This window comes from Piliocolobus tephrosceles, chromosome 19, assembly GCF_002776525.5.
Source record: "Piliocolobus tephrosceles isolate RC106 chromosome 19, ASM277652v3, whole genome shotgun sequence".
Classification (NCBI taxonomy): domain Eukaryota; kingdom Metazoa; phylum Chordata; class Mammalia; order Primates; family Cercopithecidae; genus Piliocolobus; species Piliocolobus tephrosceles.
In genome coordinates this window covers 2,785,410-2,809,611 of record NC_045452.1, presented here as the reverse complement: position 1 = coordinate 2,809,611, position 24,202 = coordinate 2,785,410, and the positions used below count along the sequence as shown (strand labels likewise).

General features: G+C 46.7%; 1 protein-coding gene across 6 annotated transcripts in view; it reads left to right on the top strand.

Annotated features, from left to right (window-relative positions):
• The window catches only part of LOC111526725 (protein HIRA), a 102,547-nt gene that overhangs the window by 35,054 nt on the left and 43,291 nt on the right, over window positions 1–24,202 (top strand). For 5 of the 6 annotated variants that reach the window (XM_023192584.2, XM_023192583.1, XM_023192586.1 and 2 more), the window contains 9 exons: window positions 874–1,034; window positions 3,299–3,466; window positions 5,550–5,663; window positions 9,193–9,263; window positions 9,902–10,007; window positions 11,976–12,191; window positions 13,997–14,082; window positions 19,581–19,778; window positions 21,864–22,025. In XM_023192584.2, coding sequence (XP_023048352.1) covers window positions 874–1,034; window positions 3,299–3,466; window positions 5,550–5,663; window positions 9,193–9,263; window positions 9,902–10,007; window positions 11,976–12,191; window positions 13,997–14,082; window positions 19,581–19,778; window positions 21,864–22,025 — 1,282 coding nt within the window. The remainder of the gene's footprint in view (window positions 1–873; window positions 1,035–3,298; window positions 3,467–5,549; window positions 5,664–9,192; window positions 9,264–9,901; window positions 10,008–11,975; window positions 12,192–13,996; window positions 14,083–19,580; window positions 19,779–21,863; window positions 22,026–24,202) is intronic. The other variant, XM_023192588.2, reaches the window with a different exon arrangement.

The following is a 24,202-nucleotide window of genomic DNA, read 5'->3' as shown; positions in this document are numbered from 1 at the left end:
ACAGAGCGAGACTCCATCTCAAAAAAAAAAAAAAAAAAAAGAAAAATAGTAGCTGAGTGCTAGCATGGCATGCCACAGATCATGAGGGTAGTGGATGGGCAGCTGTTGTTGGGGACCCTGGTGCTCCCAAACCTGCTGTGTGCACCCCCACCACTGGGCTCTGGGCTCACCTCAGTCACCATCTCCTCTGTGAAACCCTTGAGTAGATATGGGCTAACACAAACCCAGTTTTGCAAAAGATTAATTTTTCTAAAGTCACAACAGATGGCATAACCTGGCACAGTTACAACTAGTAAAATTCTTCTCATATTTCAGCTCTGTGTTTGAAGTATGCTTTCCTCATGGATCCAGGTCATTTTAACTCTTTGAAAGCCACCAGCGTGTATGGAAACACTCAGTCTGGCTATGGAGAGGGCAACTTTAGAGACTGGAGTAGCATTTGGATTACAGATCTATATGGGGTACCATCGTACACACCTTTGTCTTTAGCCATAACTTACAAAAGACTGAGCCACTGTGTGGCCCTTTGAGCTGGTAGGCCTCCTCCTTATCAGGGAGCTACCAGGGAGGCTAAAGTCAGAAGTGCTGGTGTCACAGCCCAGGAAGGGCAGCCATAGGCAGGGCCGCTAGATACAGATAAGACCTGGATCAGAACTGGCCCCTTGGTGCCTGCCTCCTTGATGCAGTCATTTCTTTAATTGGCTTTTGCCTTGATGGAGATCAAATAAGGAGGCCCTTCTGCTTCTGCCTGGTGTGGGGGCTGGCCAGGGCAGACTGCTGAGTCTCCTCTCTTGCATATCCATCCCATGGCCCATGGATTGAGGTCACATTTTCCCCAGATGACACCTCTCCACATTCCTTTTTTCTTCACAGAAATTCTAGCTACTCTGAGAGGTCATTCTGGCTTGGTCAAAGGGTTGACATGGGACCCTGTTGGTAAATACATAGCCTCTCAAGCTGATGACCGCAGCCTAAAGGTGTGGAGGACGCTGGACTGGCAGTTGGAGACCAGCATCACCAAGCCTTTTGATGAGGTAAGTGGTGACAGCTCAGAGAGCTGAGCCCCAGCCCCTTCCTGACTTCTGTGTGCAGAGAGGGAGCTGGCCATGGGCCAGGCCACCTAGGGAATGCACCGAGTCTGGGGGCCTGAACGGATTCACCAAGGCTCTCTGGGGTGGGACTCTGGCCCTAAGAGTCAGATAATACAAAAATCCTTCATTTCTGAGATGCTGTTTAATTTCCATCTTTGAAATGAAAGGGATTTATAGTTTTGTTGTTTTTTGTTTGTTTTGTTTTGGTGACGGAGTTTCGTTCTTGTTGCCCAGGCTAGAGTACAGTGGCATGATCTTGGCTCACTGCAACCTCCGCCTCCCAAGTTCAAGGAATTCTCCTGCCTCACCCTCCTGATTAGCTGGTATTACAGGTATCCACCACCACACCCAGCTATTTTTTGTATTTTTAATAGAGACGGAGTTTCGCCATGTTGGCCAGGCTGGTCTCGAACTCCTGACCTCAGGTGATCTACCTGTCTCAGCTTCCCAAAGTGCTGGGATTACAGGCATGAGCCCCTGCACCCGGCCCAGATTTATAGGTTTAAAGTTGAAGTGAACCTTAGAGATGTCTCCACATCATTCTGTCACCCAGCTCACTCCCACAGACATGGATAAAACTGCTGCTTATAGTGTGGAATTTCCTCTGAGCCTCCCACAGAGCAGCTTGCTGGGGGCCAGGACAGGATAGAGGAGACTCTTGTGCCATCCCCTGTGCTTACTGATATGCACCCTGCAGTTCAGGGGCCTTTTTTCCTGGCTGGAGTTAGCAGTACAGTTTGCACATTTGGAAATCAGACTGCAGTAGCTTCTCTAGTATTTTACTCTTCCTTTATTTGAGTTCTGATTTCAAATGGAATGAAAGCTCAAGATCACCATTGTTCATTACACATTTATTAAGTGTCTACTGTATAGAAGGCAGTAACTGGGCACAGGAAGATATAAGTGGATTGAGATGGAGTCTCTCCTCTTGAAGCTTAAAGCTGCTTAGGAAAGACAGGCATTCCCATTAGTTGCATGATGATGGAGTGGTCCAGAGTGCAGAAACAACCCAGGAGAGGTGAGTGCATCAGGGAAGACTTCACAGAGCGAGGGACACATGAGTGAAGGTTTGCAGGAAGAGCAGGCATTTGCCCACTGGTCAGGATGACTGCAAAAGTAAGGTGATAGTCATATGTTCACTTCTCCCCGCACAACACCAGCTCCTGGGCTAGGTATATGACTACTGGTTTTTACCTTACTTAGTTTTGCCCTGAAGAGCTTTTGCTCCTTCTGGAGTTCCTCAGGGCTCTGACTGCCAGGCATTGGGGTCCCATGAGGTGGACTCCTAGGGACGGCTTTAGGAGTGTTGTAAGTACCAGCAGGAGCTGGTAGTACTCTTCAGCCTCCACTGGGTGGGCCCATCCTTCCGGGTAGGGGGTGGATCTATGGCCTAGGCTGGGAGCTGAAGTGGGTGATTTCACTACACTCAGGCCCTGGTTTGTCCTGTCCTGCTCTAGAGCTGTGAGATCATGATCTTAACCCTTAAGTCTTTAGAACTGCCCTGGGCCCACCTTGAGCTTCAGGGAGCTGGCTCTGGACCCATGTCATCTCATTTTGCAGGAGGAATAATGTAAAGGGATGTTCTGCCTCAGTCCCCAGTCCAGGTTGGGGGAACAGTGCCTTTCTACTGTTCCTTTTACAGTTTATAAGGACGTTACAAACCTCTTCTCCCTTGCAGGTGTCCTTACCACCCTTTGGGTGAGGCAACAGGCTCAAGAGAGTAGGTGGTACCTCTCGGTCATCAGCTACATTACAGACACAGGCTTCTGCCAGGCTCCTGGGTTAAAAAGGGATTTTTCCCCACCAGAATATATCTTGAGGATGCTGTGCAGATGCCATGCTGTGGGTTAACAGGTGCTACACAGAAGAATTGGGTCAGTGGCCAGAGAGATTTGGCCCACACAGAGGCTATGGTTCAAACAGGTAGCCTTCCTGCAGATCTCCTCAGGGCCTACACTTCTGTACTGTATGTCTTTGTTCAGCTCCTCTGGGGGAGTATAGGATGCTGCGGTTTCCAAATTCATTTCACAGAGCCCTTTTTGGTTGGGCCATCTGGAGACACAGAAACTGTCAGTGTTGCCAGAAGCTTGGGGTGCATGCTCCACCATCACACATTTATAAATTGAAGTTTAACTTTATCCTTGAGGCCAGAGTTTTGGTCACAGTGGTGACCATGAGCTCCTTTCAAGTGCAGATGCTTCTTTCAGTGTGGAGGAACGACCCATGTGTTGCGGCTCAGCTGGTCACCTGATGGGCATTACCTAGTGTCTGCCCATGCCATGAACAACTCAGGCCCCACTGCCCAGATCATCGAACGGGAGGGATGGAAGACCAACATGGACTTTGTCGGGCACCGGAAAGCTGTGACTGTCGTGGTGAGTGCCCAGGGAACTGAAGGAAGATGGGCTCCAAGATTCAGCAAATATTAATTCTTGGTTTATTTTGAATAGTTATACTTAAATATTTAAAAGCTAATTTTACAAAGTAGAGTATGTACTTGGTTGATTTATTGGCAAACTTTACATGGTAAACATCACCAAAATCAGTCTTGGGTTAGGAACATTGTAGCTCCATATCAGCCTTTTACACACTCAGGTATGCTCAGGGGTGCCCAAGCACAGTGCCCCCCTCACCTGGCTCCAGTGATTACAGGTAGGATTCTGGTGCACCCACCAAGCACTGCACTTGTCCCCACACCTGGCAGCATCAACCACAGGTGCAAGGCCATGCCATAGATCACTGAGTTGGAAGCTGCTGTCAGTCCTTAGGCGTGAGAGTTGTCTGGCCACTCGTCTTATGCTTCTCCATGACTTTAATTAAATAGTGTCCTGAGAGAGCCCAAGGCAAGCCGTTAAGTAGTTGCAAATAATCTGTGAGAACCAGGATTTTCTCAACACTGGGCAGCCAATAAAATAAACAGATTGGTGGGCTAAGGTTGATATAAACTTAAGGATCATCCAAGACCCTGAAGAAAATGGACTCATTTTTGCCTGTGTTTGAATAGATAATAAGTATCTGCCAGATGCGGTGGCTCACGCCTGTAATCCCAGCACTTTGGGGAGGCTGAGATGGGCAGATCACGAGGTCAGGAGTTCGAGACCAGCCTGAGCAACATGGTGAAACCCCATCTCTACTAAAAATACAAAAATTAGCCGGGCATGGTGTCGTGTGCCTGTAATTCTAGCTACTCAGGAGGCCAAGGCAAGAGAATCATTTGAACCCGGGAGGTGGAAGTTGCAGTGAGCCGAGATTGTGCCACTGCACTCCAGCCTGGGCAGTAGAGCAAGACTGCATCTCAAAAAAAAAAAGATAATAAGTATCTATGTATTGTACCTTAAAATACAAATTTTGTATAAATAAAATATTACATATTAAATTTTTTGGTTTTGGAGTCCTAGGGGTTTTGTTTGAACCAGAGCTTTGTTGCTAAAGTCTTTGGAAATCACTGCTTCATGGTTAGTGCTCTACATGATTCTCCCATGCAGTCCTCACAACCACTTCATTAGTGGCTCTGGGAGATCACGCCGCCTGCCTGTGGCTCACAGAGCTCCCAAGGCCCTACAGCCTCATTGGTGTTGGAAACAGTAAGCCCAGGGACATGCCTCTGAGTTCCATATTCTCCAGTCTCTGTGCACCCTGACCATTCCTGCCTACCCTCTGGAATTAAAACATCTCTAGGCTACCTGACATCAGACTTTTAGGAACCCTCCTTCCTCTGCCCTCAGTTGTCCTAGGTTGGGGGTTCCCAGAGCGCCCACCCGCTTTAAATCCAGGAAGGTGGCTGGGAGCTCAGTGGGTGCTTTCATCCTTTCCAAAAACAAAGACAAGTTACTCTGGGGGTAGCTCCCTGGACTAAGCAGCCAACTAGGCACCTTTGTGTGATATTGCTGTGGCCACTGGCCCAGGGAGATCACAAATGACTCTCTGACTGAGCAGATCTCTGCTAGATGGTTATGACTGAACAATAAATGCAGTGAGGCAAGAAGAAATTCAGGAATTCAGAGGTTCACACCCCTCCTGCCCATCCCCTTGGCCTCCCTTAGGAGATAGGGAGTGAGAAGGTCTTTGTTTCTGAAGCCTGCTTGCAGGCTCAGCTTTTCTGCAGGTCCTAGGGCTGGCCCTCCCAGGCCAGAGGGAATTGAGAAGGCTAGTTTCAATAGCTACCCATCCCCTCTACTTGGCATGCTTCAGAAATGGAGAGTTTGGTAGTGCTAGTTTCAAATCTGCATTTCCCAGCTTAATCATTTGGTGCCTCCGCACATACTTTCTGACCTCCCTAAGCCTTCTTTCCATCATCAGCCAGATGTCTCATAGGTGGTCAGGAAGATGAAATGCATGCTCAGTGCCTGGACTCAGAGAATGTCTATGGGGAACTCCTTTCAGCGGGTTGGGACTTGGGCACAGGGGACATGCCTCATGCTTGATTAATTATTTTTAACATTTGTTATTTGACTTTAGAAATTCAACCCAAAAATCTTCAAAAAGAAGCAGAAGAATGGGAGTTCTGCCAAGCCCAGCTGCCCGTACTGCTGCTGCGCTGTTGGCAGCAAGGACCGCTCGCTTTCTGTCTGGGTGAGCTTGCTATCCTGAGCTTTTGTTGCAGGACGGGAGGTGTAGGTTGGCAAAGTAGCGAGTGGAGGAAAGAGCAACCTGCTTTGGGTGATGCTCAGAGTGTACTTCTACTCTGCACCCGGGGTCAGCCCCTCCTTGGAAGCTCACAGGCTCTCCTGCTCTCCCAGAAGGAAGTGCTGAAGACCGGGTCTGTGCCCGGCCAGGTGAGGCCACCTTGACCCCCAGCTAGACCAGCTCTTGTGTCCAGGCTCGGGCAGCACCCTCAGTGGTCAATGCCATGAGCAGCATCTTGGGCTTGCTTCCCAAAATCTTTATGTGGCCGGGCACGGTGGCTCACACTTGTAATCCCAGTACTTCGGGAGGCCGAGGCAGGCGGATCACGAGGTCAGGAGATCGAGACCATCCTGGCTAACATGGTGAAAATACAAAAAATTAGCCAGGCTTGGTGGCAGGCGCCTGTAGTCCCAGCTACTCAGGAGGCTGAGGCAGGAGAATGGCCTGAACCCTGGAGGCAGAGCTTGCAGTGAGCCAAGACCATGCCACTGCACTCCAGCCTGGGCAACAGAGCGAGACTCCGTCTCAAAAAAAAAAAGAAAAATCTTTATATAAAGTGTATTCACCTGAAAGGTACAGCTTGGTGAGTTGTCATACATGTTTACACACCAGTGTCATCACTCCCTAGAGCACTCCTTTTTGTCCCTTTGTCCCTCCCCAGTCAAGATCTTCCTCACCACCAAAGCAACCACTCTAATGGCCTCTGTTATACTGATGAGTTTTGCCTGCTCTTGAACTTCATATAAATGCAATTGTGTGATGCTTGCTTCTTTGTGTCTTCATTTCTTTTGCTTGGCACAGTGTTTTTGAGATTCGTGTATGTTGCTGCACTTAACAATATTTTATTCCTTATAATTTCGGTGTAGCATTCCACTGTATGAATATACCACAGTATGTTTATACAGTCTCCTGTTGATGGACATTAAGGTTGTTCCAGTTCTGAGATATTATGACTAATGCTGATATGAACATTCTTGTATAAGTCTTTATGTGGACATACGTTTTCACTTATTTGTGAGTACATACCTATGAGTAGAATGCTAAAATTAAAAAAAAAAGATAGTACCAGGTGTCAGCAAGGACATGATAAGCTGGAACTGATACAGGTGTTGCTGACAGGTGTTTACGCTGGCATGAGCACTTGGGAAAACTGTTTGGCAGTTTCTACCACAGCTAGGCATATGACCTGGAGCACTTCCACTCCTAGGCATATAACCAAGACAGATAAGTGCTTACGTCAACAGAAAAAGACACACAGAAAGCTGACGCCTCCATTTGTTAGTCCATTTCACTCCTGGGTGATGCTGTGATGGATAAGGTTATGAGCCTGGTGCTCCTCACTCACTGCATCCCCTGAGAGGAGGCGATGTCTTCAGCTTCTTTTTTTTTTTTTGAGACGGAGTCTCCCTCTATTGCCCAGCAGGCTGGAGTGCAGTGGTGCAATCTTGGTTTCTTGGCTCACTGCAGCCTCCACCTCCCGGTTCAAGCGATTCTCCTGCCTCAGCCTCCTGAATAGCTGGGATTACAGGCCACCACACCCGGTTAATTTTTTTGTAATTTTAGTAAAGATGGGGTTTCACCATGTTGTTCAGGCTGGTCACAAACTCCTGACCTCAGGTGATCCACCTGCCTCGGCCTCCCAAAGTGCTGGGCTTACAGGTGTGAGCCACCACACCCAGCCCGATGTGTCTGCAGTTTCATTGTTCCTCTCACCTTCCTAACTCAGTGCCCTCCACAGAGTAGGTTCTCAGCAGATATGTTCAATGGTAGTTGGCGAGTGAGAACCCAAGAGTAAGAACTGTGGCCATTTCTAAGTGAGAGCTCTTGAAGGGTTAAGTTTCTCACTGCCAGGGACTGGTGTGCTGTGACCTGACTGTGTGGTGAGAGACACCTCTACATGCAGTGCAGGGAGCAGTCTTGCTGCTGAGCATCAAGGTGCCAATATATTTAAAGTTTGATAAAGCAAAGTGCATACACATTAAATTTTTTTTTGTTTGTTTTGTAAAAAGTGTCCCTATAAGCAGAGCAAGTTTGAGTGTTCTGGGTTTGAAGGTTATCCTCTGGCTGCATTTATTAGTTTGTTATAGAGAAATCTATTACTGTGTGCGTTGTGATTTTTTTTCTTTTTTTAGGCCCAGTATTCACTTAACACCCATTCTGGAACCTGAACCACAGTACCACAGAGAGCCGTTCAGGGGACCTTCCCTGTTTCCTCCCAGCCAGAGGCCCTGTTTGTGGTGCTGCAACCAAAACATCACTGACTGTGATGCCCATATTTCTTAGAATGCTCAGGTCAGGCAGTCACACAGCCTGCAGATTTCTGAGGGGTCTGTAGGCACATTTATGGGAGGAGGGACAAGGCAGCTTTTTCTAGAAGTGGAATTAAGGTGGAGGCAAGATTCTTAATATGGGTTCCAGATAGTTCAGACTTCAGCCCCCTATCCAGCACTAGGGTAGACACAGCTTCTCCTTCCCCACACAGCAGTCTCAGGCTGCATTGGGACGCTCAGCCCCACAGCCTCCCAGAAGCTACAGCAGCACCTGTGGGAGCCCACCATCCTGTGAGGAAGTGTGTTTCTTCCCAGCCCATCATCCTGCAGCTCAGGGCTAGCCCGCAGGATAGCCAGGCACTTGTGCACAAGAGGAAGAGCCTACCACAGCTGTGGGAATGTGGAGTCAGCATGTATACCAGCAATTGAGTGACTCAATAGAGAATATGCACACAGTGCATGCTACGCAGTCATCCAAAAGAGACTTTTACAAGATATTTAATGACATACTTATTGTGTGTTAAATGAAAAAGCAGACACAACCATGAAGAATAAAATAAATTTAAATAAAATAAATTTAAATAAAATAAATTCTTACTTTGAAGAATAAAATAAATATTTGCACAAAATAGAAGAAAATAATTCATCAAAGTATTAATAGTCGGTAACTGGGCCTAGATTAAGGGCCCAGGTGTGTATTTCTGTACTACCTGCACATAGTGTAGAATGAGCCTTGGATAAGGCTCATTCTACCTTATCCAGAGTCCCTTGGGCCCAGGGAAAATGTGTTGTGTTCTCCCTCAGGGTGCTTCATCCCCTGTCTAGGCTTTGCTATCCTGTCTCCTGCTCCATAGACTCTCAGAGGTCCACTCTGGGGCTGTCCCTCTGCTCCGACCATAGTCCTTCAGAAACCCACTCCCATTCTGCCTTCTCCATTGCTAGTTGTCTGTGTATAAAGCTATTTCCTCTGTCAGACCACAGCAAGCCCTGGAGGCAGGGTCCACTCTAGGTAGCATGCACATTTTTGGCAGGCTTCGGTACCCACAGTTTGGGATCTCTGCAGCTGTAGTTTGAATAGAGTTGAAGATGCCTTAAATATCAGCAGCCGCTCTGACCAAAGCTTCTAGGTTGGTTATGTTAACTGAGCTGAATACAGAAGGGAATTTTAGTAATTTCGTTAACCTTGGCTGTGTCTTTCCTTCCAGCTCACATGTCTAAAACGGCCGCTGGTGGTCATCCATGAACTGTTTGACAAATCCATCATGGATATTTCCTGGTAAGGTGGATTCTACTTACTGAAATAGGTTAAGAAAGGAGAAGCCACACATTGGAACGTGAGGCCTCCTGGATGTGACTAGGGTCAGGTGGCCAGCGACCCCTCCCCAGGTGTCATAGTGGCCCAGACCAAGAGTGCTGTTTGCACATGTTTTGGAAACTGGCAGCAGTGTACCTGCTGCTGTGAGAATGTCCTGCCTGTGCAGGATTTGCTACTGGAAAATGCCTTTTCAGGATTTGTCTAAGATGAGGAGAATGACGTGATCCTAGTGGGTTCTACTTTACTCCGTCATTGCATGAACCATAGTCAGAAGCACACTTTCTGCTTCTCAGTGACCTGATTTATATGTATACTTTGTCAAGTTTTTTTTTTTATTTTAATAGTTTCAAAAGTAAGATAAGTAAAATTGAAAATTCTTACAGAATATATGGTAAGGGATACTTTGTACACCTGCTTAGAACTAAAGAACACCAGGGTCCTTTGGGACACAATTGCCCCACCCTCAGGCCACAGAAGGGAACCAGGAGTTTCCAGCGTCTCCCTAGAACACTGCCCACCATCCTCACAGGCCAGCTACTATGGCATACGTGTCTGCCTGGGGCTCTTGCTACCAGGCTGCTGATGGCCATGTCTTTCAGGACTCTGAATGGGCTGGGCATCTTGGTGTGCTCTATGGATGGCTCTGTGGCATTCCTCGACTTCTCCCAGGATGAGCTTGGCGATCCCCTGAGCGAGGAGGAGAAGGTAGGCTGATGGCCCTTGTGCTGCTGGGTGCTCTGTGACCATAGCCACAATAGCTCTGAGAGACCCCTTTGACTACACCCTCTTCTTGTGGGATTCACAGACACGTCATTTCTTAACATATAATGGGATATTTGTCTTTTATATCTTGTAATCCTTCTTTACAAAATAGATCAATTAAAAAACGAGTTCCCATTTCAGAAATAAGTCCTGGAGTTAAGAGTAGAACTATTTTAGGCATCTCTTCTTGAGCTGATAATAGGCCATCCACTGGGAGGTTTTTGCTCTGGGAAAGAGCTGAAGTGACTCCTCAGGGGCCCCTGCTCATGTCATTTTCCCCTTCATGGTAGTAATATTGGTCATTTCTTAGAACGTATTGTCTGCCAGGCTCTGGGAATGTGTTTTGCATATATGATTTCATTTAAATTACACAAAACCCTTCAAGGCAGGGCTCATACATTTCGTGGATATGGAAACTAAGCCTCAGAAAATAGCATGGCTCTTTGCCCAGACTGTGTGTGACCCTTAGGTCAGAAGAGGGAACCAGGCCTGCTGCCTCTGGGCCAGGCCACCTCCCCTCTGTGCTCTGCCGGGGTGATGGGGTCTCTGTGTCCTTCTTCCAGGCTTTGAGAAAAACCCTGCTTCACCTACCACAGACTTAGAAACCTGCCCCTGCTTGGTAGGATGTATGTATGTGTCTGAAGGGAGCTCTTTGAAAGCCCAGAGCAGGCTGGCAGCTCTCTCGTATGACCTTATTTGCTGGTGGAAGCTTCCTCTTAACCTACAGTGTGACCTCCCCACTAAAATGTGAACCCCTTTGGGGGAGAGGTCTGCCTTAGTGACTGCACTTAGAATAGGTCCTGCCACCCCATCATTTTTCCATGAAGGAATGAGTATCTCAGTGGCCTCAGATCCTCCTCCAATCTTGTCACTGTCATCAGGTACCTGGGGATCACTATGTACTCCCTTGGAGTCACTCTGGGAGCCTAATAACCCATCTGCTTACCATTTCCCAAGTCACAGGCTAGGACTCCATATTGGAGGAACACCAGGGAAACCCTGGCCAAACCCTGAATTCTGCCTAGAGATTCCAGGGGATAGACCCAGGAGAGAAGGGCAGGAGCCAAGATGGCAAGAGAAGGAGGTTCCTGGCCACATCCAAGCCCTGCAGGAGCGAGTCCCAAGGCACCTCTCTTGGAATGCTGCCTCTCAACCCATACTCTGGTGTAAAGCAGATATCCTGTTAACCACAGTCCCTGTTCTTGGGCAGAATCCCACGTTGGACATTTGCACATCCCATGGAAGTCTGTTGCTCATGCACTTTCATGTACAGCAGTTATTACAGTGTGCTGGGGATACCATCTCTGTTCTCATGAGGCTCCTGTCTAGCTTGTTAGGGGACAAGACTACGAGGGCCTAGGAGGAGGGGAGTATGATGACATACTAGGAGGGGTGGGAGTAAAGGAGGCTCCCTATCTCTGCTGTGCCAGGCCTTCCCATACTCTTAGAGACACTGTAAGCAGGCCAATGGGGACTTCCAACCACAGGGCTGATGGCTGCAAATGAGCTGTGAAAGGAGACTCTTGTTCTAGGATCTGATTCCCAAATGCATTTGGGTCCTTAAGAGCCTTAAGTTAGCACCTTGAGTATCTTCCTTTCCATTGAAGCACTGTGGATTGTTATTTGTTCTGCACCAGACTGTGGGGCAGTGTTGTCTTGCTGGCTGTCTCATTTACTGTCATCCCAGCTACAGATACAAGGGAGGCCATAAACATCGAGGGAGAGCATGAGACATCAACAGAGCTGTCGAATGAGGGACAGACAGAATAGGGTGGGAGGTGAGGGGGAGTTGGCCTTGAGTCCCTTCTCCGCTCAGAGCCAGGAGAGCCCTGCTGTGGTTTGCCTACTGGTGGGCAGCACTGGCCACACCGATGCTCACTCTGGCATGTTTTGCCTCTCTTGCTTCCCCAGAGCCGCATTCACCAGTCCACCTATGGCAAGAGCCTGGCCATCATGACCGAGGCCCAGCTCTCCACAGCCGTCATTGAGAACCCTGAGATGCTCAAGTACCAACGGAGGCAGCAGCAACAGCAGCTGGACCAGAAGAGTGCCACGACCAGGGAGATGGGCTCAGCCACCTCAGTCGCAGGTGTCGTCAATGGGGAGAGTCTTGAAGATATCAGGAAGGTGAGAGCCCTGCCTGATGGCACTAAAGACATGGACATGTGCCATGTGCCCAGGGACAGGGTGAAGGGCAGATACCAGTGGTGGGAAGGAAGGGATTTGTTTAGTTTGGCACGGGATCCATGGGTTAGCCCGCCTTGGGCCTGTTGGCCCCTGGTCCACTGCTGCATGGGGCCTGGATCCCCTTTATCAAAGACCTTATCCCCAGGAGCCCAGAGGAGGTCATCTCTTGTAAGAACTTACGAACTTTATCCTGCTGGCCTTTCTAGGAAATCCTAGATGCTAACAACAGTGGATTTCAGTCTCTGCCCTTAGGAGACTTCTGTGGGTTCCCCTTCTTCATCTGGAAGCCATGTTTGATGAGAAGGGGTTGGAAATGGGGCAGGAAAAGGGTAGGGAATATTATTGCTTGGGGAGTTGAAACCATCTCCAGGAGCCTATGTAGGCTGACAAACCTCCTCCAGGCAATTCAGATATAAAGAATGAGAGAAAACCCCTAGTTACGAGCTTTCTGTGGAAGGAAGGGTTCTATTTTGAAAGTCAGTTTGAAAATCCCTACCTCAGGCCAGGCACGGCAGCTCACGCCTGTAATGCCAGCACTTTGGGAGGCTGAGGCGGGCAGATCGCTTGAGGTCAGGAGTTCCAGACCAGCCTGGCCAACATGATGAAACCCTGTCTGTACTTAAAAAAATATATACAAAAATTAGCCGGGTGTGGTGGTGCATGCCTGTAATCCCAGCTACATGGGAGGCTGAACAGGAGACTTGCTTAAACCCAGGAGGTGGAGGTTGCAGTATGCCGAGACTGCACCACTGCACTCCAGCCTGGGCAACTGAGTGAGATTCTGTCTCAAAAAAAAAAGGAAAGAAAATCCCTAGCTCAGTGACAGACATGTGGTTCATGGGTGCAGGGCTCAGTCCTTTAGCCCTTTCCATGGCTGTTGTGTGGGGCGGCTAGTGTGGCATGCACCCACTGCTTGTTCTTTGCTTAGGTGTCTTGTTTAGTTGTACCAGAAGGGCTTAGAAGGAGAATTTAGAGTACATTTCCTTAGAAGCCTTATTATTTTTAAACCTACTGTGTTGAGGTATAATTGACATATAAAAAGTTATACATACTTAATATGTACAAATTAATGATAAGCCAGACACAGAAAGACAAATACTGCATGATACCTCTTTTTTTTTTTTTTTTTTTTTTGAGATGGAGTGTCGCTGTCACCAGGCTGGAGTACAGTGGTGCAGTGTTGGCTCACTGCAACCTCCGGCTCCCTGGTTTAAACGATTCTCCTGCCTCAGCCTCCCGAGTAGCTGGGATTACAGGCACACACCACTATGCCCAGCTAATTTTTGTATTTTTAGTAGAGACTGGGTTTCACCATGTTGGCCAGGATGGTCTCGATCTCCTGACCTCATGATCCGCCCACCTTGGCCTCCACAAAGTGCTGGGATTACAGGCATGAGCCACCGCGCCTGGCCTGCATGATACCTCTTACATGAGGAATCTAAAATAGTCAAACTTAACAGAGGCAAAGAATAGAATGGTGAATACTGGGGTCAGAGGAAAATGGGAGTTACTAGCCAAAGGGTATAAGGTTTAAGTTATAGAAGATGAATAAGTCCTGGAGATCTCCCCTACAGCATAGTGCCTACAGTTCACAATATGATATTGCATACTTAAAACTTTGCTAAGTGGGTAGATCTTATGCTCAGTGTTCTTATCATCAGGAAAAAAAATAGACTTTATTTTTTAATATTTGGAAATAGTTGGCAGAAACTTTTGCATTCATTTATGTAACTCCGCTTTGCCAGAATCTTCTGAAGAAACAAGTTGAGACTCGGACGGCAGATGGTCGGAGAAGAATCACGCCTCTCTGCATAGCACAGCTGGACACTGGGTACTGGTTCATTCCCCTTTCATGATCTTATCTGGTGAGATCTTCCTGTCTTCTTTCAGCGGTTAACACTTTCATGGTGAGGATCTTCATAGGCCCTTCACAACATGACTGGTAGAACGTGGAAGCAAGGAAGTCGAGCTCAGCTTCCCACAGTCTCAAAGCCCACACTCCTCCTGGAGCCCTTGTGCGCACCTGAATCATGTGGTGGGTGGTAGTTGCTAAGGCAGCCAGCACATCTGCTGGACTTCACTGTTGCTAGGGCACCAGAGGATGCACAGGGAAGGCAGTCAGTCAGGCTGATTTTTTTTTCTTTTTTTTCTTTCATAAAGTTATTTTTATGATTATGAAAGGTATATTTACACATGGTTAAATTTAGAAAATAGTAAAAGCCCAAAGAAGACAAAAACATTATCCATAATCAGATACAGTCACTGTTAACATTTTGATATCTGTATTTCCAGTCTTTTTTACCCTACTCGTTACTGTTTCTTGCCCATTCATCCATTTTAATAACTAGTCCTCTGAGGCATTTACTGTCTGATTATCCAGGTTCCCGTCCTAGGATTTGCTTAGCCAGTTCACTGTGGACTTGTATTGTGTCCAGTTTCTCGTGATTATAAATGAGTCTTTGAGCTCACCTGTGATTCTCTCAGGATAACTTCTAGAAGTGGAATTACTGGGCAGAGGGTAGGGCTCTGAAACACATTTTCCTGTTGGGGACAGAGATGGGGAAGAGACTCATTCACCACTTGCTGTTGTCCCAGTGTATATAGTGAGGATTGTTTTTGAATTGGTTATTCTTCCCAAAATGATGTGTGTTGATTCAAAAAAAAAGAAAGAAAAATAATAAGGCCCTATGTAAAAGAAATAGACCCCCACTGTAAAGGCAATTCACTCTGGGTTTATTCTTATTCTGCCTATCTGCTCAGGGCATTTGTAAGCCCTTCATGGAGACCACACACTTTAGGCCTCTGCGTTTTGCAGTTGTCCATCCACAAGCTATTCCACATCTTCCTTGGTGTCTGAAGAAACCTTCTCTTGTACAGTGTACAGATCCAGTCTCCTCATGTTAGATGTGCAGGCTCTGAGGTCCCCGTGAGTAGAGCCAGAACCAGGTCTGCTGACTCCCCCCAGAGCACTCATTTTCTTTTGACTAAGTCTTTTTCCTATTGTGACCCTATAGGTGATAATGCCCCTACCTACCTTTTACTAGGACCAAGTGAGACCCAGGGTGTGGTTAAGCTCTGAGCACACTGGGCCTGTGGGATGGGGAGGTGGTGGTGTTGATGGTGGCACTTTGTTCTGTGGATCCTTCTAGGCCTTACCTGGTGAGAAGGTGTAGGTCTGGTCTGGGGCCAACTTTCTGACATAGGATGCATATTTCTGGCACCAGGACCTGACTCCTTTGGTATTAAAAGCTTTTTGCCCTCCTGATTCCCACATTCTAACAAACAAGTAGCAACAGAATAGGTCCTTATTAGCTTAGCTAATTAAGAAAGAAAAGAAAAAGCATAAATATGCAAAGTAGGTATAAGTGAGAAATAATAGCAGACAAATCAAAAAGATGAGAGACTTCTTTGCTGAACTCTGTGCAAATAAATTTGCACAGAAAATGGATGGTTTTTGAAGAAAATAAAATTACTAAAAGTGAAAAATTATCATGGAAGAAATAGAGGACAAAGTTAACCCCACCAAAGCCACCAGACTAAGATGGCTTCACAGGGAAACTTCAGGAACGTTTCAGGAACAGGTAACTCAGGTAACCGTTAACACCATTTTAAATATTCTAGTGCATGGAGAAGAAATGTGCAAATTTTTATTTTGAAATGAACATAATATTTATATCAAAATCTTACAAGGATAAAACATAAATTCAAGATCACTCTCATTTCTGAACGTCAATTGCAAAATCTAAGTGAAATAGTAACAAACAGAACCTTACTGCTTGTTAAAGGCTAATATACCATGACCAAGTGAGGTTTGTTTCGGGAAAGTAAGGAGGTTCAAATTTTAGGTAACTATTTAATTCTACATATCAGTGGATCAAAAGAAAAAAAGTTATATGATCTCTTTCATTGATGCTTAAGAGGCATTTTGGTAAAATTCAACCTAATTTTTAGAACTCAGTTAAATGGGAGTAGGTGGATGCTTCCTTAACTCGATAAATTATCTTATTTCAAATTAAGTTCAAAAACTAAACAAATGCCTACTCTTGCAACTATAATTTAACACTGTTCTATAGGTCCTAGCCCATGTAGTTAGTCAAAGGAAAGAACAAATTGGAAAGGATAATTATTTAAGGATGATATGGTTTATAAGAGAATCAACTGGAAAAGCTGCCATAGGCAATGAAAGAAGATAGTCAGGTGGCTGGATACAATCAACATGAAGTCAGGTAGCACCAACTACCCTCAGAGTGCATAAAGAAATAAGTCACATTCACAAATAAAATAACTAGGATGCAACCAGAGATGTAGACCTTAATGAAGAAAAACTAAAAACCCTACAGAGAGGCTTCAAAGAAATAACTAGAAATTCATACCATTGATTAGCTAGGATGGCATCATAAAGATGTCAGCTCTCCTGTAGCCTATTAATTTAACCAGTATAAATAACCATAGGAATTTTTGGAATCAGACAAGGTAACTATAAAGTTATGTAGAAAACTCGGCTGGGCACAGTGGCTGACACCTGTAATCCCAGCACTTTGGGAGGCCAAGGCAGGCCTGAGGTCAGGAGTTTGAGACCAGCCTGGCCAACATGGTGAAACCCCGTCTCTACTAAAAATATGAAAATTAGCTGGGAGTGGTGGCGCGCCTGTAGTCCCAGCTACTCAGAGGCTGAGGCAGGAGAATTGCTTGGACCTGGGAGGTTGCAGTGAGCCAAGATCGTGCCACTACACTCCAGCCTGGGTGACAGAGTGAGACTTTGTATTAAATAAATAAATAAATAAAATAAAGTTATGTGGAAAAATAAATAGAAATGGCTGAAATATTTCTGAAAAAGAAGATTAATCAGGGAAGACTAGCCCCACCAGAAATTAAAACTTAAAGGCTGTCATACTCAAAACAGTGACATACTGACACATCAATACATAGTGCAGTGCAATATGATAGAATATCAGGAAATAGGCCCGAGTATTTATGGGAATTTTAAAGGTACCTTTTCACATCAGTGATAAAACATTAGCTAATTCGGTAAATGGAAGAAAGGACTACATGCCCTCCCACCGCTAGAAACAATGTTGGGTCCCAACCTCACAATTTATTACATACATTCTAAACAGCTTAGAGTTCGTTTAACTTTTTGTTGTTTAAAATATTTTTGTTTAAAATTTTAGAAGATTCCCCGGAAGAATGTTTTTTATAATCTCAGAGGTCAAAAAATTATTTTCTATAAGTGACAATTTAGAGTACACAAAAATTTAAAAATTTTAGTGCATTTAAAAGACTGGCTGGGCGTGGTAGCTCACACCTGTAATCCCAGCACTTTGGGAGGCAGGCAGATACAAGGTGGAGAGATGGAGACCATCCTGGCCAACATGGTGAAACCCCATCTCTACTAAAAAATACAAAAACTAGCTGGGCGTGGTGGCGTGCCCCTGTAGTCCCAGCTACTTGGGAGGCTAAGGCAGGAGAGTCACTTGAACCTGGGAGGCAGAGGTTGCAGTGAGCCGAGATTGCGCCACTGCACTCCAGCCTGGTGACAGAGCAAGACTCCACCTCAAAAAATAAAAAATACAATAAAAAAGGCCATAAATAGTTGAAGCACAACATCCCAGGGAAAATATTTCCTACCATATAAGGAATGTTTTTTAATACGTAAATGGTTTTTACAAATCAGTAATAAAGACGAATAACAAAACAGTAGACAAAGCATATGAACATGCAGTTCACAAAAAGAAGGAAGTCAAGTATTTCTTTCTTTTTTTTTTTTTAATTGAGGTGAAGTCTCACTCTTGCCCAGGCTGGAGTGCAGTGGTGTGATCTCAACTCACTGCAGCCTCTGCCTCCCAGATTCAAGAGATTCTCCTGCCTCAGCCTCCCAAGTATCTGGGATTACAGGTGCCCACCACCATGCCTGGCTAATTTTTGTATTTTTAGTGGAGACGGGGGATTTCACCATGTTGGCCAGGCTGGTCTCGAATTCTTGACCTCAAGTAATCCACCCGCCTCGGCCTGCCAAAGTGCTGGGATCACAGGCATGAGCCACTGCATCTGGCCGGAAATCAAGTATTTCTATTTTGAAAAAATGTCGGCTGGGCATGGTGGCTCATTCCTGTAATCCCAGCACTTTGGGAGGCCAAGACGGACGGATCACAAGGTCAGGAGATCGAGACCATCCTGGCTAACACAGTGAACCCCTGTCTTTACTAAAAATACAAAAAATTAGCCAGGCATAGTGGCGGGCTACTTGGGAGGCTGAGGCAGGAGAATGGCATGAACCCTTGAGGCGGAGCATGCAGTGAGCCAAGATCGCACCACTGCATTCCAGCCTGGGTGACGAGTGAGACTCCATCTCAAAAAAAAAGAAAAAGAAAAAATGTCAACATCACTCATATCAAAGTAAGATACCATTTTTCTTCTGTCAGATTGTTAAGTGTCAGGAAATTTGATAAAAGTGTTACTAAGCACCTATGTGGAGAAATAGGTGCTCTCATACATGGCTTATAATTTAAACCTCTGAGGAGGGCACTTTAGAAATATTTATTCCAAATCATCAGTGAACATTTCATTTGCTGCTACAATTCCACTTCTAAGAATTTATCCCATGTATTATGTGAATCTTAGGTGTAATGACAATTGTTAGAATTTCATAATTCTTTGAGCAGCTAATGTGTGTTCTAAGAGTGTCCTACACCAACTACTTTAGTCCTGACAGTAACCCCATGGGGAGCGTCCTGACACTTTGTATTTTGCAGACATGACTGGAGGCACAAGAGTAGTTGGAGCAAGTCACAAGCTTGCAAATGGCAGAGGAGTCAGACCTGGCTATCCCAGAATCCTCAGTTTTGACACTGCAATACCTTGCGTCCTGATGTAGCAGCATCTGTTATAGAAAAAGCTGGAGACAGTCTTGTGGTCCCTCAGTAGAGGCTGGGTTAGGTATATTATGGCACACCCACCTAATGGCATGCCCCATGGCCCTTCATGAAAGGGAGGCCCTTTCTGTATTGCTGCATTTCATTCCTCCTAAGACGTGTTTGCACAGTTTAACACCTCTGAGATTTGGGTGTGTTGTACAATCAATGGCATCTGACAATTAGTAGCATTGTTTTCTTCCTTAGTAGTACATATAGAACCTGTAAATCCTAGATTCAATTAAATATATAGTATATTAAGTGGCTTTAATTTTCTTTTTGCTTTTCTGTAACTTTGTGGATTTTCTGTCATGAAAACCTACTGCCTTTGGACCTAGAAAAAAGTTATTTGAATGTATAAAGTACTGGATGTGGCACCTGACTTTCAAGGCTGACTTTTGTTCTTACTTGATGACAGGGACTTCTCCACGGCATTCTTTAACAGCATCCCCCTCTCGGGCTCCCTGGCGGGCACCATGCTCTCTTCTCATAGCAGTCCACAGCTACTGCCACTGGACTCCAGTACCCCTAACTCCTTCGGCGCCTCGAAGCCTTGCACAGAGCCTGTGGTGGCTGCCAGTGCCAGACCTGCAGGCGATTCTGTCAATAAAGACAGGTTAGTGGGTGCCAAGGCTTGTTCCTGTCGCTGGGGAAAGTTCAGGTTTGCACATGGTTTTGAGGACAGAGAATTTTATTCTGTTTGCACTTTGTGGCCCTTCCGGTGAAAAAAGAAAGAAAAAAATGCTTGATTTGAAATGGGGACTTCTCAGAGGGGAGGACTTGTTCAGTGAGTCTCTGATGCACAGGACCATGAGGATTTCACAAAGAGTGTATCAAGGCCGACCAAGGGTCAGGCTGCTAAGAGTGGGAGCTATCAGTGAAATGCTAAATGCTGCAGAGTCAGCCCCACCTGGCAGCTCTACACTGGAGGTCCTTCACATTTCTGGGTCCTCAGCCTCCACTTCAGTCTGCTGAGCACATCACAGAGCATCCATCCTAGTCAGGGTACTCCTGTGGAAAGGCACAGACTCCCCTCATACTCTCAGAATTATATTCACTCAGAGAGCCTGTGTCTTCATCCATTCTTTACTTGGAAACCAAATTAGAAATCAGAACCATGCAAGCACAAATGAAAGCCAGGAGTGAATGTTTGCTCAGCACCTGCTCTAGGTTACATGCCCTGCTAGGCCCCAGGCATCACAGGGGCTTAATTGGTGGGTCCTCATCCTCAGGGAGTGTGTAGGCTGGTAGGGGAGATGCAGCCACAGGGTTGCAGGTGGCCCCTCAGGTCCCCTGGGTAGAAATGGCTAGCCATCCAAAGAGGGGCTGGTATCTCAGGGTCAGGGAGGTGCCTCAGAGGGTACCCTCCACAGGGCTCACACAGGCCTACCAGGGGATGAGGCCTGGGTGTTAGGGGCAGCAGCCCCCCAATCCCCTCAGGAAGGCCAAGAAGAGGGATAAGGCCAAGGTGTCTATGTTGGATCAGGTAGTCTGGGCTTTTCCCCAGAGTGGAGATGTAGAAAGCTTTGAGATCTCCATTTTAGGAAAGTGACTCTATTAGGTGGTGGTGCCCCACATTGGCCACTCCCTGGCACATACAGCTGATACCATCAGAGCGATTCTCCATTGGTGGAATAGAGTCTTGTGTGACTGCAGCCCCCTGCTTCTGGGATACAGCTGATACCGTTAGAGCAATTCTCCATTGGTGGAATGGAGAATTCCATTCCACCAGTCTTGTGTTACTGCAGCCTCCTACTTCTGTGTGCTAGCGCCATGGCTGTGGAGTCATGCCCAAACATTAGGTCACTGTCCTAGGGGGATCCTGAGAGGGTAGGAAGAAAAGACTGAGCAGCAAGACCAGTGAGGAAGCAAAGCATGCCAGGAAGAAGGGGGCCTGGGAAGGACAGACCATGCCAGATCTGAGAACTGCTTCGGGGATGGCCCATTCTAGTGGACACAGGTCATGGAGGAGAAAAATGGGGCTGTTCAGGCATGTGGTGTGGTGTCTAGGCGGGTGGGAGTGGAAGTTCGCCTGGGTGTGCTTAGGAGGAGGCACAGTGGCCATGGTCCCAAAGCATGTTATGTGGGCTTGGACATGAAGGATGGACCGGGCAGGCTACTGCCTGGCCTCTCCTTTCTCTGTGGAATAGAAGATGAAAGCTGTGCGATGAGCACTTGAAGCATAATGCCAAGAATGTGACACTGTCACAGGGAGATATGGGAGGGGCCACACAGGATGGAGGATGCCTGACTAAGGGTAAAGACCAGGAACAGACCATGGCTTCAGCACCCCAGGTGCAGGCTTATCTCATGAGACTCATTGTTGAAGTGGGAAAGGTGAGCAGTTGGAGTGGTTTGGGGTAGAGGTGCTGTATTTAAGTTTTGGAGATAGGGCAGTATGACTAGAGAAAAGGGCTGTAAGAACCATGTTCTAGGCCTCATGCTTCACGCAAAAACTCTCAGAACAGTGCAAAGGGGGGAAATGTGAATGCATTTGCTCACAACCTTCTAGGTGTCCATAGTTTTAACACATGAAAATTTTAAAGAAATGGGAGTAGTAGATTGTATCTTGAAATTTTTTGTGTTTATGGAAGTTTGATGTTTGTGCCTTTTTTAGTAGGCTCCAAATAATGCAAATACTAGACCTCCAGATCCTTTCAGGATTGCGCTTGACAGATGCCTCCCCTCTTCTTCACCCCAGTATGAATGCTACCTCTACTCCTGCTGCATTGTCACCTTCTGTGTTAACGACCCCGTCCAAGATCGAACCCATGAAAGCATTTGACTCCCGGTTCACAGAGCGGTCCAAAGCCACGCCAGGTGCTCCTGCCCTGACCAGCGTGACTCCAACAGCCGTGGAAAGGTAGGTGGTAGCTGCAGGACCCTGAAGGACCAGGGAGGGTGCAGGCATGGGTCAGTAGCACAGTGGCAGTGTTTCCACCAAGCAACATGCCTTCCTGTTGGGGAAAAGACTCTAGCCGCTCAATACATGGGAGCAAGACTGCAGAGCCCTTAGTGAGCCACCAGGAGAAAGAGGTGGCTCCTTCAAGTGGGAAGGTGGCTGGAAGGAGCTGTGGGGAGGACACAGCAAAAGAACCACATGGGCAAAGGCACAAGGATTGGTCAGTGCAGAGGCTGGACTGAGAATAATGGTGTTTGGATGGAGCCCAGAGTTTGCTCAGAAGAGAGTGTGAGATTAGATGGAGAGGTGAAGACTCTGGTATTGATACATCATGGAAGTGACGGCCTTCCACTCAGAAACTGACCAGAGGTAGACAGCTGCAATAAAAATGATGTAGGTAAGGTCTTTATCAGATTGGCTTCTGAGCTTTTGTGGACACTATGCTGCTTGTCCATTCTCTGGGTCTCCCCTCAAACACAGCTGTGACATCAAGCAGGCTGTAGTTCTTTATTTCTTGGAGTTTTGCAGTAGTGCATCCTCCTGAGGTGGCCAGAGCTAATGTCTGCAGCCTCTGCCATTGGCCCTAAAGTTCTCTGCCTCTTGAGAGGGCCCCTCTCTCCAAGCCTGACTCGACAAAGAGCTAAGTTCACATCCCAATGAGTCAGAGCCTAGGAGAGGAGAGGTAGCTGTGGGCTCGGCTTTGGTGGCTTAAGAGCTGTCCCTTAAGAGTTGTACCCCACTGCGAGGTTTATAGGGCTCAGCAGCCCTGGGCAGACACAACCTAGCCTGTGCCACCATCAGCCAAGTACAAGGACACTAGTCAGAAACTTGTAGTAGCCACACAGCTGGCAGTTGTCCAATAAAAGGAGCATTTGTATGTGACCTGTCCTTGCAGTAGATGGTGATTTGGAGCTAAAGCCACAGCATGCTATCTCTGGGGCTTTGCTCATGAAAAGTCCTGTCCAAAACTGCGTGTCTGGACAGGATTTATTTTCCTTGGAAAACAGTTCCTGGAAGCTAGCATGGGAGGACCCTTTCTGCAAGTTTGATGCTATATCTGTAAACTTGGTGTGGAATCTTCTAGTCTACTCTGTAATCTCATCATGCTTGTTTCATAATTAACTCAATGCAGGCCACGTGCAGTAGCTCATGCCTGTAAACCCAATGCTTTGGGAGGCCAAGACAGGAGGATTACTTGAGGCCAGGAGTTTGAGACCAGCCTGGGCAACATAGTGAGACCTCCATCTCTACCAGAAAAATTATCCAGGTGTCATGGCACGTGCCTACAGTCCTAGCTACTCTGCTCACTGCAACCTCCGCCTCCCAGGTTCAATTGATTCCCCTGCCTCAGCCTCCCAAGTAGCTGGGATTACAGGCGCCCACCACCACACCCGGCTAATTTTTGGTATTTTTAGTAGAGACAGGGTTTCACCATGTTGACCACGGCCGGTCTTGAACTCCTGACCTCAGGTGATCCACCCACCCAGCCTCCCAAAGTGCTGGGATTACAGGCGTGAACCACCGCGCCTGGCTTCCCAGCTTCTAAATACTTTGAAATGCTGGATTAAATGCAACCCTTGTCCCTAAAATGAATGACTGGTTCACAAGAAAGGGCAGTCCCCAGAGCCTAAAATCTAAGAGTGAACAAAAAAGAGAAACGGGCAGAACTGCACCATGGGTGTATGGCTAGGGTTCTTAACTGAGGAACTTGAGTTTTAATGACCACATAGACTTGAGACAAAGCCTGGGGTCTAAGCCATGTAGGAGCTGGAATTAAGTCACCAGCATAAAGTCAAGCTGCTTAAAAAAGGACTGAGGCAGACACTAGGAAAACCTAACTGGCAGCACAAGAACTAGCAGAGAAGTTGGAATGTCGCAGCCTGTTTTTGGGTTGGGAAAACAGTCTTCCCTTGAGACTGTGTAACCACAGGCCTGCTGTCTTCTGGATTCAGGGCCAGTTTAACACTACCTGTGTTGTCTAGAAATCACCAAGCTGAGAAATGAACACAAAGGAGATCATGGTCTCATTGACATCCAGAGGCACTTGGCAGAGATGCGTATCCACCCTGCAGTGACATTCCCTGGGCCAGAGTGTACAGCGTTACCACTGATAAAGCACTGCTTAGATGATCATAAAA